The sequence below is a fragment of the Martes martes genome (genome assembly GCF_963455335.1).
Source record: "Martes martes genome assembly, chromosome: 1".
Classification (NCBI taxonomy): domain Eukaryota; kingdom Metazoa; phylum Chordata; class Mammalia; order Carnivora; family Mustelidae; genus Martes; species Martes martes.
The window spans coordinates 120273329-120290141 of NC_137888.1; the positions used below are offsets into that span (position 1 = coordinate 120273329).

Sequence of the window (16813 nt, forward strand, 5' to 3'; positions counted from 1 at the left end):
ATAATTTTGCCTTGTATGTTTGTTAACAGAGTCAGGTAAAATAGATGTTGCAACATAGCACATTATAAATCAAATGATTCTCAATCCAGGCTTGCAGTAAAATCATGTTAAAAATAATTGTTTTATGAATTCCAGCCCGACAGTACAGGGAGCTCTGCAGCCTCACTCCCTAGTAAAATTGGGGGAAACTTGAAAAACAACTATTAAAAGCTTCCGGAAGTGATCCTAGGGCATACAGTAAATGAAGAGCTTCCAGTTGGAGAGAAGGTTTTTTTGGGAGGAGCAGGATATCAGGATTTCTTGTCCTACCCCTAGCTGCCTGGTGCTAAGGCTAAGTTCTGGGTATATGTGGTGGAGAGGCAGAGGATTACCTTCTGTCCAGTCCCCACTGTGGAACAGAGGCTCTACCTGGGTGCAGAGCTGGTGGGAGTACTGGGGAATAGATATCTTTTCTGTTTTCTAAGGTGGTGATTCCATGTCAGAAGAGACAAGCTGGTTAAGACCTCAGGCTGCTGCCTACCCTAAACAAAATACTCTACTCCTATAGGGGATAGCTCTCAGAGAAGTGTGCTGTTGTCTGCACTCCCACCTTGGGGTTCTGGTTCAGAGATTTGGTTGGGTAGTTAGGGGAAAAAGCCTGTCGGAAAATAGCTCAAGGAATTGACTTACCAGGGAGCCCAGATAAGAGTAATAGCTGACTTCTCAGCAGACAGTGGAGGCCAGAGGCAGTGTAATAATATATTCCAAGTACTCAAAGACAAATACAGTCAACCAAAAATCCTGTATATCCAGCGAAGTTCTCTTTTTAAAATGACAGTGAAATGAAGATTTTCCCAGATAAACAGGAACTGAGAGAGTTTATTACTAGCAGACCCTTGCAAGAATGCTAAAGGAAGTTCTTTAGGCTGAAAGCAAGTGATCCCAGATGGTAATTTGAATCCATATGAGGAAAGAGTACCAGTAAAGGTAATTTTAAAGGAATATAAGAATACGAATATAAGAATAAAAGAATATAGTAGTATTTTCTTCTTTTTACTTTAAACTGATTTAAAAGTAGTTTTGGGGGTGTGTAGATGGTGCAGTTGTTTAGGTGTGTGACTCTTGGTTATGCTTAGGTCACAATCACAGGGTCATGAGCGGAGCCTTGTGTTGGGCTTGTGCTTCACATGGAGTCTGCTTCAGATTCTCTCTCTCCCTGTGCCACTCCTGCTTGTGCTAGCTTTTGCTCTCTTTCTCTCTCACTAAAGTAAATAAATCTTTTTAAAAAGTTGTATAAAATAATATATGTACAATGTGTTCTTAGGCCTGTAAGGTGTAGAAGCGTAGTATATTTGTAATGTATCTGTCAATAGCAGCACATAGAAGGTGAGTGGAGGCAAAGCTATGTCAAACTAAGAAAATGACTACAGGTGTTAAAGTCATAATTATAATGCATTGTTGGATTTGTAACATTAAATGTAATATATATCACAACAATGCTGTCAAATGGAGGAAAAGGCAATTGAACTATATAGCACAACATTTCTATATCTTCCTGGAATTAAGCTAGTATAAGTCTGAAGCTGCTATAAGTCTGAAGTTAAAATGTGTATGGTAAGCCCTTGAGCAGCCCCTAGGGGAAAAAAACAAAACAAAAAAATACAGTGAAAAGGTCATTAAAGAAATTTAAGTGCTGCATTAGAAAATAGTCACTTAATGCAAAAGAAGACAGTCAAAGAGTAGTAAAGGGACAAACAAGACATGAGACACATAGAAAATGAAAAAACAGTCATAAATCAACTATGTAAGTAATATTAAACATGAATTGATTAAACTATATAATAAAAAAAGGCAGAGATATCAGTGTCCAACTATATGCTCTCTACAAGAGATATATTTTAAGTTTAAAGATACAAATACATTGAAAGTATAAGGATGAAAATATATCTATTCAAACAACCACCACAAGAAACCGGAAGTGGCTACACTAATATCAGAAAAAGTAGACCTTAAAACAAAAAATGTCAGTAGAGAGAAAGGGATGAAAGAGCCAATCCATTAGAAAGGTAAAAGTTTTAAATATATATGGATCTAGTAACAGCACCAACATACAAGAAGCAAAGCCTGACAGAAATGAAGAGAAAAATAGACAGTTAGCAGTAATGGTTGGGAGACTATACTACGCCACTTTTAGTAATAGACAAACCAACTAGGCATGAGATCACCAAAGAAACCACACCACAAGCCAGCTAGAGCTAGGAGACATCTGTAGAACACCACCAGCACCCAGCCACAATAGAATATATATTCTTCTCAAGTGAATGTGGGACATTTTCAAGGATAAACAATATGCTAGGCCACAAAACATCTTAAAAGGATTGAAATAATACAAAAATTGTCCTCTGACTACAGTGGAAAGAAACTAGAAATCACTAACAAAAATTTGGGGAACTCACAAATATGTGGAAATGAAAAGAGAAATCAAAAAATAGTTTGAGATAAGTAAAAATGAAGTTACCACTTAAGAAAACATGGAATACAGCTAAAGCAGTGCTTTTAGGGAAACTAATAACAAGTAATAAATGCTTATATAAAGAAGGAAGATCTCAAATCAATAACTAACTGTCCACCTTAAGTCACGGAAAAAGAAGAGCAAAGTAAACCTAAAACAAGCAGAAAGGAGGAAATAATAGAGTAGAAATTAATGAACTAGAAAATAGAAAAAAATAGAGAAGATTAAGGAAACCAAAAACTGGTTCTTTGAAAAGATCAGCAGAATTGGTAGGCCTTTAGCCAGACTGACATAGAAAAAAAGAGGACTTAAATTACTTGAAGTTCAAATAACAGATGGAACATTACTACTGGGATTACAAAAATGGAAAGGTTTATAAAGGAATACTGTGCACAACTGCATGCCAATAAATTATATAGTTTAGATAAAATGGGCGATTTTTTAAAGATTTATTTATTTATTTTTGAGAGAGTGTGCACAAGGGGGAGGGAGGGAACAGAGGTAGGACAGAAAGAGAATCTCAAGCAGACTTCCTGCTGTGGAGGCTGTCACAGAATTTGAGCTCACAGCTCTGAGATCATGAGACCTGAAACAAAACCAAGAGTTGGACGTCCAACTGGCTGAGTTACCCAGGCGCCCCCAAAATGGACAAATTTTTAGAAAAATGGCTGCTGAAACTGTCTTATATAGACAGACCGAATAGACCTATATAGCAAGTGAAGAGATTGGATTAATCATACAGCTACCCACAGAGAAAAGCACAGACCCATATGGCTTCACTGCTAAATTCTACCAAACATTTAAAGAATTAATGCTAACTCTTCCTAAAAACTGAGAGGGGGAACACTTCCCAGTTTATTTTATGAAGCTAGTATTAGTGTTACCCTGATACCAGAGACATCACAAGAAGACTACAGACTTCACCTTACAAAGATGAACACAAAAATCCTCAAAATACTAGCAAGCCTAATTCACCACATATAAAAAGAATTTTACACCACAACCAAGTGGCATAATATCCCAGAAACGCAAGGTTAGTGTGAAGTGCACAAACCAATTAATATAACATATCAGGAAATAAAAGTCACATTGTTCTCATAATAGACACAAAATAAATTTGATGAAATCTAACACCCTTTAATGATAAAAACACCCAAAAAACGAGGACTAGAACGGAACTTCCTCAACATGAATAAAGACACCTAGGAAATATTCAAAGACAACATCATACTTAATGGGGAAAACTGAACACTGTTCCTCCACAATCAGGAATAAGACAAGAGTGCCTGCTTTCTCCATTTCTACCTAGAGGTTCTAGCTATGGCAATTTTGGGGAAAAAAAAATAAGGAAAAGAAAGAAAAATACACAAAAGCCTCAAGATTGGAAAGAAAGAAAACTGTCTCTGGCAGATGATATGATTTTGTATGAAATGACTTAGAAAATCCTAAGGAATCCACTAAAAAAATATTAGAGTACTAATACACAAGCTTAGCAGAGTTGCAGAATACAAAATTGGTATACAAAAATTTATTGTATTTCTATAGACTTGTCATGAACAATCCAAAAGTGAAATCAAGAAAAAAATTCCATTTATAATAGCACCAAAAAAATTAAAATAGAAAAAAAATTTAACAAAAGAATTATAAAACACTGAAAACTATAAAATATTGTTGAAAGAAACTAGAGAAGATCTAAGAGAAAAATATCCTATCTGTAGATTGGAAGATTTAACATTAAGATGGCAATACTCCGGGACGCCTGGGTGGCTCAGTTGGTTAAGCGGCTGCCTTGGGCTCAGGTCATGATCCCAGCGTCCTGGGATGGAGTCCCACATCGGGCTCCTTGCTCGGCGGGGAGCCTGCTTCTCCCTCTCCCTCTGCCTCTGCCTGCCACTCTGTCTGCCTGTGCTCGCTCGCTCGCTCTCTAACAAATAAATAAATTAAAAAAAAAAAAAAGATGGCACTACTCCTCACATTGACCTACAGATTCAGTGTAGTCCTTTTCAGAATCCCAGCTTACTTCTTTGTAGAAATTGACAAACTGATCCTAAAAATCATATGGAATTGCAGGGTGTCTAGAAGAGCCAAAAGAATCTTGACTAAGATAGGAGGACTTATACTTCCTGATTTCAAAACTTACTACAAAAATGGTAGTCAAGATTGTGTGGAATCAGCACAAAGATATACATACAGATTAGATCAATGGAATATAATTGAGTTGAGAAATAAAGCCATATAGATGTGGTTAATTTGTCTTTCAACAAGGGTATCAAGACCATTCAGTGGAGAAAGAATAGTCTTCAACAAATGGTGCCTGGAACAAATGGGTAGCCATATGTGAAATAATGTAGTTGGACCCTTACCTCATACCATAAATAATAATTAAAGTAGATGACAGACCTAAATGTAAGAGCTAAAACTTTTTAAAACTCTTAGAAGGAAACTTAGGGTTAAGAATCCCAAATTATGACACTAAAAGCATGAGCAACAGCAAAAATAGATTAATTTGTACATCATCAAAAGGAAAAAGTGAAAAGAAAACCCGTAGAGTGGAAGAAAATATTTAAAGACTGTATAATCTAATAAGGGACCTTTTTTTTTCTTTTTTTTAAAAAGAAGTCCATTATTTTTAGAGAGAGGAGCACTCGAGAGGGAAAGGGGAAGCAGACTCCACACTGAGCAGGGAGCCCGATGCAGGGCTTGATTCCGTGACCCTGAAATCACGATAGGAGCTGAAACCAGGATTTAGATGCTCAAGAAACTGAGCCACTCAGGCACCACTCTGATAAGGGACTTCAGTCTAGAATATATAAAGAATTTTTATAACCTTAATGATAAAAAAAAAGACAATTTAAAAATGGGCAAAGAATCTGAATAGACTTTTTAAATGAAATATGTGAAAAGACAGCAGACATTAAAAATTGTGATAATAGAGAAATTGTCAGCTCCCTTACACTGCTGGTAGGAATGTAAAATAGCACAACACTTTGGAAAAATAATTTGATAGTTCCTCAAATGATTAAACAGAGTTACCATGTGACCTAACAGTTTGATTCCTACGTATATGCCCAAGAAAAATAAAAGCATATATCTACATAAAAACCTGTCCAGAGATGTTTATGGAAACATTATTCATAATAGTCAAAAAGTGGAAAGAACCCAAATGTCTATCAGTTGATGAGTAGATATAAAATATAATGGGGTATATCCATATGATGGGGTAGTATTCAGTCATAAAAAGGAATAAACTACTGATATATATTGCAACATAGATGAACTTTAAAAATACGCTAAGTGAAAGAAGCGAGGCACAAAAGATCACGTGTATGATTCTGTTTGTATGAAATGTCCTGGATAGGAGTGATAGCCAAGTGGTACATAGTTTCTTTCTGAGGTGATGAAAACGTTAAAAAATTGACTGTGGTAATGGTTTGCACATAGATGTGAAAATATGAAAGCTGTTGACATGTACACTTTAATCTCCTAAAAAAAAAAGTAATGATTTCAGCTGTGCTGTTAGAATAGCAGAACTCTTTACCATAAGCCAAGCTCATTTGTTCTCTTCCTTTTTCTCATTTTTGTAGAAATCATGACTACCCCAGGAAAAGAGAACTTTCGCCTGAAAAGTTACAAAAATAAGTCCCTGAATCCTGATGAGATGCGCAGAAGGAGGGAGGAAGAGGGATTGCAGTTACGCAAGCAGAAAAGAGAAGAGCAGGTAAATCCTTTATCCTTATTAATTTATTTTAAAGAACTAAATTTTCCATTTTAAGCCTGAAACCACTTTAATTTTGACTTTGTTAGATATGTGTATGTGTGTAAATATATGTCCCTGTCATAAAATCATCGTGTTTTGGGAATGGGGAAGAGGAAGTGATGAAAAGTGGAATACAAGAATAAAGAAATCTCTCGGGTTCTCATATTTCCAATACAACCACTGTTTAATATTTCAGCCTGTTTGTTTTTAGTGTATTTTATTTTTTTAAAGTTGCAACTTGCTTAAGATTTTATGTGCATGTTTGTTAATGAATTCTCAAGTGACCAGTAAAATGCTATTTTTCATTATCATCTTTAATATGAAAATTTGTAAACATACAAAATTAGTAGTGAACTTCATAAACTCTCCTTTGCAATCAGTAATAGTATTTTGTTGTACTTGCTTCGTGTCTGTCTTTACATTTATTATGTAGTATTTTAAAACAAAAATCTCAAGGAATATGTCTTTTTACCCCTAAATTAATTCTATATGAATCATTAGGACATTGATTTTTTTGTTTTTTAAAAATTTTTGGTCATTTTTAACTGACAATGTCTGAAAATCTACAGAAGGATTTGGGAGTCACTCTCACTCTACCTTCCTCCTAAAATGCCTAGAAGGAATAGTATATCCCTTTTGGCAAAGAAATTTAAAGACACTTAGGTGACTTTTTTTTTTTTTTTTGCTAAGGAGAGACTTTTGAGCTTGGAAGGACCATTTGATCCCCATGCTACAAAAGTTCCATAAAAGACAAATGAATGAGTCAGAATTTTTCATACATGAGAGATAAAGTAATCTGTCATAAATATTTTGCATTTATAGTGAGCTGGTCTCAAAATACACTGTTCTTTTGGGTAACACTGCACTGCAGAATCCAGTTAGTTAAAGTCCAAGAGTACATTACAACCCCAGTGTTTTTTTGTTAGAGCTGTAGATGTTTGACTCAAACACTCTCATTATACTATTATTTTGGGGGCAAAGAATTTATAATATTATAATGGAGTTTATATTAAGTGGAGTAAATTAAGAGTTATCACTTATTCATAAAAGGATGAGTTTCTCTGGGTTTCTTATTATCTCTTTTTTCATCTCTGAGTCTTATTTGAAGTGGAACCTTTCATTGAACTTTTGTAGTAGCTTCTATTGTGGAGGTAAACTTCAGAAATCATTATAACATTGTTACATATTTATATTCCCATATGTGAATGTGAATACATGAATATATACACCTGAGCCCAAGTGTAGGTCTGAATATAACCACCAGCTTATGCATCATATTTCGCATAAAGCCATTTGAAGATGTAATAATGATCCTCTGCTATGAACAGTATTCATTTTATTGTCTTCTTGGTGATAGGTGATGTCATGTTACATGAATAAGATAAATTTTTTGTTTTCAGTTACTTGCCTGAAGACAAATGCTCTGTATCCTTAACTGGCAAGTATAGCCCCATATATTGAACTGAAAATATTTGTAGATGAAATTCTATCATGTTCATTGTATGAGATCTGAAATTATACTATGGCTTTAATAAGTTTCTGTGATAAGTTTTTGGAATATCGCTCTATTTAAAATCTTGATTTTTTAAATTTCATTCTTTATTATATAGAGAGAACTGGTAAAACCAATCAGGCTTCTTAATATCATAACAGTACTTATTTGATGCCTCATTTGTAAAACAGTAAATATTAGTAAAATATAGATTCATTTAGGTACTGTTTATCTTTCCACAGTTGCTTTGTCATTTATCGGGAAAAGTCACAGGCTTAAGCCAGCTGACAAGCTAGATGTGAGGGTAGCACAGGAGTTGATGTTGCCAAGTGCTCAAAAGATAACTAACTGCATCTTTGAGGGCTGTCCTTTTATCAGACTAACATTTAATTTTTGTTATATCTAGGCAACACTTATAGGATAGAGCACTTAATGGATAGAGGATAAATGACCTCTATCCATTTGGCCCTTACAGACCAATCTAAAATTTATTTTTGGCAAAAATTATACTAGTTGGCGTCATTCTGATTAAGCCAGTACTTGTTAATTTGAATTATGCAAATTCTTGTTAATTCAGAGTGAACAGGTAACTTAGTGCTGCTGAAAAGTTCATAAAACCCATTATGATGATGAATGGAGGTTTGCTTGATGTTTTTAGTTAAGAGAAATATTTTGTGAAGTGGGCAAGTTGATAAACTTGTGGACAGGCAACTTTCCACATTGATTAACTTGGTTAACAAGTTCAGTTAACATGTAGTCTGTAGTTAAGGTGTATAGATCATGATTGTTTTGGCAGATTTTTCTTTTTTATTGTTATTTTTTAAAGATTTTATTTATTAGAGCACAAGCAGAGGGAAAGGGAGAAGCAGACCCTCTGCTGAGGAGGGAGCCCGATGCAAGACTCAATCCCAGGACTCTGGGATCATGACCCAAGCTGAAGGCAGCTGCTTAACCGACTGAGCCACCCAGGTGCCCCAGTTTTTTCTTTTTTAAAACCTATTTTTCTCTGAGTAAGACATGCACAGTTGAAAAGGTTAAATAGTACTGTAGTACTTGAAACCAAACCACCAGTGTTCCTGGTCTCATTCCCAAGGTAAACCACTTTCAATCCTCTTGACTATTTATTTATCAATTTAAAATATTACCTATTGATGTTCTGTTATGGTAGGTGAAGATTTAAGCTCTTACACTACTTTTCCCTTGCTTGTATTCTCAGTATAGTTATACTACAGTACATAAGTATTATTTATTGCTGAACTGAATAGGATACTGTGGTTACATTTCCTTTCTTTATACTTTGTTTTTCCTGGAGTTAATTGTCTGATTTTTTTTTTACCTGCTTGGTTTCATATTCCTAGCTGTCTTTTTTGTTTGTTTGTTTGTTTCAATTCTCTTCTACAGCTCTTTCAAATAATTTTTATCTAATTTTCTGTGTGGTTAAACTTCTCAAATAATTTCTCAGTTCTATGTTTTTTCTGCTGGAGACCTATACCCTACATTTTTTGTCCTCTTGCACCAGTCAGAATTGTTAATCCTCTGTTCTGGCTGGATAGCTGTAGTCTTAGGACTTCCTGTTGGTAGTATTTCTCAGGTCTTATCTTGTCATCATCTCCTTATAATGTACATGGTATGGTGTTTTCAATTTCAAATTCTATTTGTTGATCAACAGTTGTATTACAGATCATAATTGTATCCTGCCGTATTAAAGACCGCTACTTATGGATGTAAATTTTGCAATACAGGGGATGTAATTTTAGTTACTAGGTGTGATTTTGGAGTCATGCAAATGCTTTTAAGTAATTGTGAAACAAAAAGAAGTAATAATGAAGGAAGAAGTCCTTAAAAATAAACGAGGAATTTAATGGCCCTAACTGTGTGTCATGCTCGTAGCTAAACCACACAGAGAGGCAATACTTTAATACACTTTAAAATATGGCAAATGATTAATTTTCTCTACTGGGCAGTATTTTAAGGACAAAAAGAAGTATAAACAAATCTTCAACTGCTTTAGTAATCATATAAGATTGATTCTGAAACCATGTGTATTTGTTTTTTCTTTTTTTTTAAGGTTTTTTTTTTTTTTTTTTTTTTTTTTTTTTTTTAATTTGACAGACAGAGATCACAAGTAGGCAGAGAAGCAGGCAGAGAGAGAGGAGGTAGCAGGCTCTCTGCTGAGCAGAGAGCCCGATGCGGGGCTGTATCCCAGGACCCTGGGATCGTGACCTGAGCCAAAGGCAGAGGCTTTAACCCACTGAGCCACCCAGGCGCCCCAGAAACCATGTATATTTGTATATAGATATAGCAAATAACTATGTTAGTATTAGGAACCTAGATTTTTTAGGTTAAGAAAGAATAGAAGTATAAAATCAAAGAAGTTAGATAAATTTGAATAGGTAATATCAGTAGGGATTCATGAGGTATTTTGAAATACACGTACACACACAAAACCCAGTTCTGTCTTAGAAAGGCTTAGAAATAGCAAAACACCTTATATCACTGAGCACTTTGAGGACCCTGAGGTATTGGCCATTACAGAATTTTTCTCTCAAGGGATCAAGGCTTCTTGGAAAAAACACCTGATTCTCGATTAGAGATAGGGAATATTCAAGGTGAATGTGTAGTCTTTTTTCATAACATAGAGCAAGGAGGTTTAAGATTATAAAAGCTTATGTTGAATAGACTCAGGAGATAGCTTGAACAGGCTCCCATTAGCTGTAAGTGGGATATATTGAGTATTAGAAAGGGCACTTGGAGGACTTCTGCTTCCAGCCAAAGTGGAATAGCAGGGCCCAGATTTACCGTGCTGCCTGAAACAAACTAGAAATAATCAGACAAAATGCATGAAACAGCAGTTCAAGACATTAGACGTTAACCAGTGAAGGACAGTGATCTCTAGAGATAGGAAGCCAATGAGAAGAGCCCTATGATTGTTAACCCCTTACTGCCCAAGAGAGTTTCCAAGTCGCAACACAAAGAAAGGGAACTAAAGAACACAGCCTTCCTGAGTTGAAGAGACAGAGCTGAGAGTCAGAAGAAATCAAGTCATCCATTCACAGGGGGGAATACCGAAAGGGAGAGAACTGTATATAGAGAAAGAAGCCTGGAGATCTTCAGAGTTTTTCTTTGAATATTCAGCAGAGTACTGACCAGCGGATGTGCTTGAGGAGACTGCACAAGGCTAGAGAAACTGTCTTCCACAGATGATAGAGGGAACACTGCCTAGCCCTTGCACAGTGCTGAGAATAGTGCTTGTTCTTCTAGCCAGACTGGAAAAAGTCATCTTCCACAGGACATTAGGTAGTGTATTCAGGAGACTCTTGCCTCAGTAGTGGAGATTAATTAGCCGTAGACAAACTACTGCTCCAGACCTCCCTAACAGAGCATAAAAGCAAGATCCAAGAGGTTGATCAAACTGCAGTTTTTAGTTTTTCTTAATTAGTAATCATATGAGGAAGAAGAAATACTTGAATTTCTTCATTTCCTCATTTTCAAAATAATGAGTTGGTTTCTTAGCATCTTCCAGAGGGAACAGGAATGTGTGTATTTTAATATTAGGAATTCATAGTGTTAAAATAGATGTATTGCAGTTTATTTCAGCTGTTTTTTTGTATGTTTTTAAACATTATGGCTGTATAGTTGACATACAATAGAGTGTACAGTTTGTTAAATTTTGACATATGTACCATCACCATAAGTAAGATAGTGAACATATTTATTGCTCTCAAAATTTTTCTGGTGTACCTTTGTAGTACCTTTTCCCCATCCCTCACCTATCTCCAAACAATTTCTATTCTGTTTTCAGTCACTACTGATTACTTTGCATAAATGACTGTTATAACATATATTCTCTTTTATCTGGCTTCTTTCAGTCAGCTTAATCATTTTGAGATTCATTTATGTTGTGTGTATCAGTAGTTCATTCGTGTTCTTGTTGAGTAGCTATCTTGTAAAGATAAAACCACAATTGGTTTATTCATTCACCTGTTGATGGCAGTTTGGATTGTTTCCAGTTTTGGGTGATTATCAGTAAAGCTGCTCTGAACATTCATAGACAGCTCTTTGTATGGATGTATATTTCCATTTCTCCAGGATGGATATCTAGGAGGAGAATGGCTGGGTTGTATAGTAGGTGTGTACACTATTCAGCTGTTTGCTAAAATGGGTTATACAACTTTATCTTCACATCAGCAGTGTATGAGACTTTCATTTGCTCCTCTTGTGAGCACATACATACATAAGCACCACATCTCCATTTATTTAGACCTATAATATCTCTCAGGGATTTGTAGGTTTGCTTTTTTAAAAAGATTCATTTATTAGAGAGAGAGAAAGGAGGCGCAGAGGGAGAGAGCGAATCTCAAGCAGACTCTTTGCTGAGTGTGGAGCCTGACATGGTGTTCAGTCTCATGACTCTGAGATCAGGACCTGAGCCAAAACCAAGAGTCGGACACTTAACTGACTGGGCTGCCCTTGGTGCCCTGATCTGCAGTTTTTCTTGTGAGATTTTCTTCCCAAGTATTGTGTAGTTTTGATGCTATTGCAAATGGTATCTTTTGAATTTCAGTTTTTGATTGTTCATTGTTAATATTTAGAATCCCCTGAGACTCACCGGGAGAGATGGTTCCCCAATCTTGGAGCTCATCTGGGAGAGGTGACAAGGGACAAAAGAGTCAGTGGGCACCATTTCCTTCCCTTACCCCTCATCATAGGTGCAGAGACACCTGCTGAGGGTGACTAACTTGGACACTGCTCTTTACTGTGCTTTATTTCAAACTCCATGCACCTGCACTTTGGTGCAGACTGCCCCTCTGGGACAAACCCGCATCAGTCCTGGTGCAGTGAGACCCTCCCCTTGAAGACGAGCACAGGCCCATGCCATGCCAGGTCCCTAAAATTTGGAGTTTCAAAACTCAGTACTGCCTGCTTGGGATAGACTACAAGGTGCATTGCCCTCCAGATAGACAGATAGCTGGAACACACACAGGGTGAAAGCAGCAAGCTGAGGGATGCCTGGGACATATGAGGGGAGATTGTTTGTTCTTCTCCGATGGCTTCCTGATAGTGGTGTATGCAGACTCCCCTCTCTGGGGACTAGGGAGCTGGATGACACCATTTTCCTCCCTCTTCACTTAGCATGAACTCACTTCAGTAAGCAGCACAGGCCAGCAATAGTGGCCTAAACTGCTTACACCAAGCCCTAGAGTAGCAGGCCCCTCCTCCAGAAGACCAGCACACACCCCTGCACACAACATGTCTGCTGACCATAGAGTTCTGCAAAGCTTCGGCTCTAGTGGAAATAGCATTAAGTGTCTTTAATAAGCAGACCAGGCTGCATCTGGTTAAAACTCACCACACTCTGGCCACCGTCCAAACACTCCCCACTGCAGGCAAGGAGAAACTGCAGAGGACTGACCTGAGGAAAAGAGCAGCCAAAACACAGGAGCAGAGTGTACACAGCATATACCAGAGACCACTTCTAAGTGCCAGGCTCTGGACAGTATATGACCTCTTCTACATAAAGTCATTACTTACAGGAGCAGGAAACATGACAGGCTTTCCTAACACACAGAAGAAAGCAAAGACCTACACAAAATGCCAAGGCAGAGGAACTCATCCCAAAAGAAAGAACAAGAAAAAGTCATGGCCAGGGATCTATCTAATCAATACAGATAGAAATAATATGTCTCATTCAGAATTGGAAGGAAGTATCATAAGGATGTTAGCTGGGCTTGAGAAAAGCATAGAAGACTCTAGAAAGTCCCTTACTGTAGAGCTAGAATCCCCCCCAAATTAGGCTGAAATGAAAAATGTAGTAACGGAGATTTGAAACCAACTGGATGTAATGACCACAAGGATGGAAGAAGCAGGGCTATGAATAAGTGATAGAGAGATTATAGAAATTAAGGAAGTTAAAAGGAATAGGGAAAGAAAAATATTAGATCACGAATGTAGACTTAGGGAACTCAGTGATTCCATAAAGTGTAATAATATTTGTATCATAGGAGTCCCAGAAGTAGAGAGGGAAAGGCGGGGGGGACCAGAAGGTTTATTTGAGGAAATTATAGTTGAGAACTTTCCTAATGTGGAAATAGACATCTAAATCCAGGAGGCACAGGCAACGCCCATCAAAATCAACAAATGCAGGCCAATACCAAGACATATCATAGTTAAATTTGCAAAACACAGAGGTAAGGAAAAAAGTCCTAAAAGCGCTAAGACAGAAGAAGTCCCTAACTTACAAGGGAAGACAAATAAGGTTAACAGCAGATCTCTCCTCAGAAACTTGGCAGGCCAGAAGCAAGTGGTATGATATATTCAACATGCTGAATGAGAAATATCTGCAGCCAGCAATACTTTATCCAGCAAGGTTGTGTCATTCAGAGTAGAAGAAGAGATAGTTTCCCAGACAGAAAAAAACTAAAGCAGTTCGTGACCACTAAATCAGCTTTGTAAGAAATTTTAAAGGGGACTCTTTGGGAAAGAAAGATCAAAGTCAATGAAGATGAGAAAGGAACAGAGAAAATCTCCTGAAACAATGACAAAACAAGTAATAAAATGACACTAAATTCTTATCTATCAGTGATTACTCTGAATGTAAATGGACTAAATGCTCCAATCAAAAGACATAGGGTGTCAGAATGGATTAAAAAAACAAGACCCATCTACATGTTGCTTATAAGAGACTCATTTTAGATCTAAAGACACCTGCAGATTGAAAGTGAGGGGATGGAGAACCATTTATCATATAAATGAATGTCAAAGCTGGAGTACCAATACTTAACATCAGACAAACTGGATTTTAAAACAAAGACTGTAACAAGAAGTGAAGAGGAGCACTATATCATAATAAAGAGGTCTATCCAACAAGAAGGTCTAACAATTGTAAATATTTATGCCCCCAACTTCAGAGCACCCAAACATATAAAACAGTAACAAACATATAAAAGAACTCATTGATAATTACACGGGAATAGTAGGGGACTTTAACACCCCACTTACGTCAAAGGACAAATTATCTAAGCAGAAAATGAACAAGGAATGACTTTGAATGACACACTAGACCAGATAGACTTAATAGATATATTCAGAACATTTCATCCTGAAGTGGCATAGTACACATTCTTTTCTAGTACACACATAGTACACATGGGACATTACCCAGAAGAGATCACATACTAGGTCACAAATCAGGCCTTGACAAGTACAAAAAGATTGAGATCATGCCATGCATATTTTCTGACTGCAGTGTTCTGAAACTTGAAGTCAACTACAAGAAAAAATTTGGAAAGACCATAAATACATAGGAGGCTAAAGAACATCTTACTAAAGAATGAGTGGTTCAACCAGAAACTTAAAGAAGAAATTAAAACTATGTGGAAACAAATTAAAATGAAAACATGACAGTCCAAAACCTATGGGATGCAGTAAAAGGGATTAGAAAAGGGACGTATATAGCAATACAGGCCTGCCTCAAGAAGCAGAAAAATTTCAAATACACAATCTAACCTTTCCCTGCTTTTTTCAGCTAGGAAAAGAGCAACAAGTGAAGCCTAAAGCCAGCAGAAGAAGGGAAGTAATAAAGATTAGAGCAGAAATAAATGATGTAGAAATAAAATAGTAGAACAGATCAATGAAACCAGGAGCTGGTTCTTTGAAAAAATTAATAAAATTGATAGACCCCTAGCCAGATTTATCCAGAAGAGAAAGGACCCAAATAAAATCATGAGTAAGAGAGGAGATCAGAACCAACACCACAGAAATACAAATACTTACAAGAGAATGTTATGAAAAATTATATGCCAACAGACTGGGCAATCTGGAAGAAATGGATAAATTCCTAGAAACATACAAAGTACCAAAACTGAAACAGGAGGAAATAGAAAACTTGACAGACTGATAGCCAGCAAAGAAAAATTGAATCAGTTATCAAAAATCTCCTAACAAACACAAGTCCAGGGCCAGATGGCTTCCAAGGGGAATTTTACCAAACATTTAAAGAAGAGTTAGTACCTATTCTTCTCAAACTGTTTCAAAAAATAGAAATGAAAGGAAAACTTCCAGACTCCTTCTTTGAGGCCAGCATTACCTTAACTTCAAAACCAGTAAAGACCCCACTAAAAAAGACAATTACAGGTCAATATCACGGTGAACATGGATGCAGATATTCTCAACAAAATACCAGCAAATCAAATCCAACAATACATTAAAAGAATCATTCACCACAATCAAGTGGGATTTGTTCCTGGGCTGCAAGGGTGGTTCAGTATTCACAAATCAATCAATGCAGTACACAATATTAACAAAAGGAAGGAAAAGAGCTATATGATTCTCTCAATATTGATTCAGAAAACACATTTGACAAAGTAAAATGATTAAACCTTAACAAAGTAGGGGTAAAAGGAATATACCTCAGCATCATACACAGAAGGTCATATACAGAAGACCCGTGGCTAATATTCTCAATAGGAAAAAACTGAGAGCTTTTACTCTGTGGTTAGGAATGAGACCTGCGATGTCCATTCACATCACTGTTATTTAACATAGGACTGGAACTCCTAGTCTCAGTAGTCAGATAGCAAAAAGAAATAAAAGGCGTCCAGATTGACAAGGAAAAAGACAAACTTTCAATATTTGCAGACAGCATGATACTCTCTGTGGAAAACCCAGAGAGTCCACCAAAAAATTGCCAGAACTGATAACACAAATTCAGTAAAGTCACAGGATATAAAATCTAACATACAGAAATTTGTTGCATTGCTATATACTAACGATGAAGCAGCAGAAATCAAGGAATTGATCCCATCTACAATTGCACCAAAAACCATAGGATACCTAGGAATAAATCTAACCAAAGAGGTAAAAAAAATTGGTACTCTGAAAACTATAGAACACTTTTGAAAGAAATTGAAGAAGACACAAAGAAATGGAATGACATTCCATGCACATGGATTAGGAGAACAAATGCTGTTAAAATGTCTATACCACCCAAAGCAGTGTACACATTTAGTGCAGTTCCTATCAAAATACCACCAGCATTGGGGCGCCTGGGTGGCTCAGTGGGTTAAAGCCTCTG

At 36.6% G+C, this 16813-nt stretch overlaps 1 protein-coding gene across 1 annotated transcript in view; it reads left to right on the plus strand.

The window, feature by feature from the left end:
- KPNA1 (karyopherin subunit alpha 1) overlaps positions 1-16813 on the plus strand; it is a 67827-nt gene that overhangs the window by 18690 nt on the left and 32324 nt on the right. Inside the window, exon 2 of the mRNA XM_080796542.1 lies at positions 6076-6209. Coding sequence (XP_080652668.1) covers positions 6081-6209 — 129 coding nt within the window. The 5' untranslated portion in view covers positions 6076-6080. The remainder of the gene's footprint in view (positions 1-6075; positions 6210-16813) is intronic.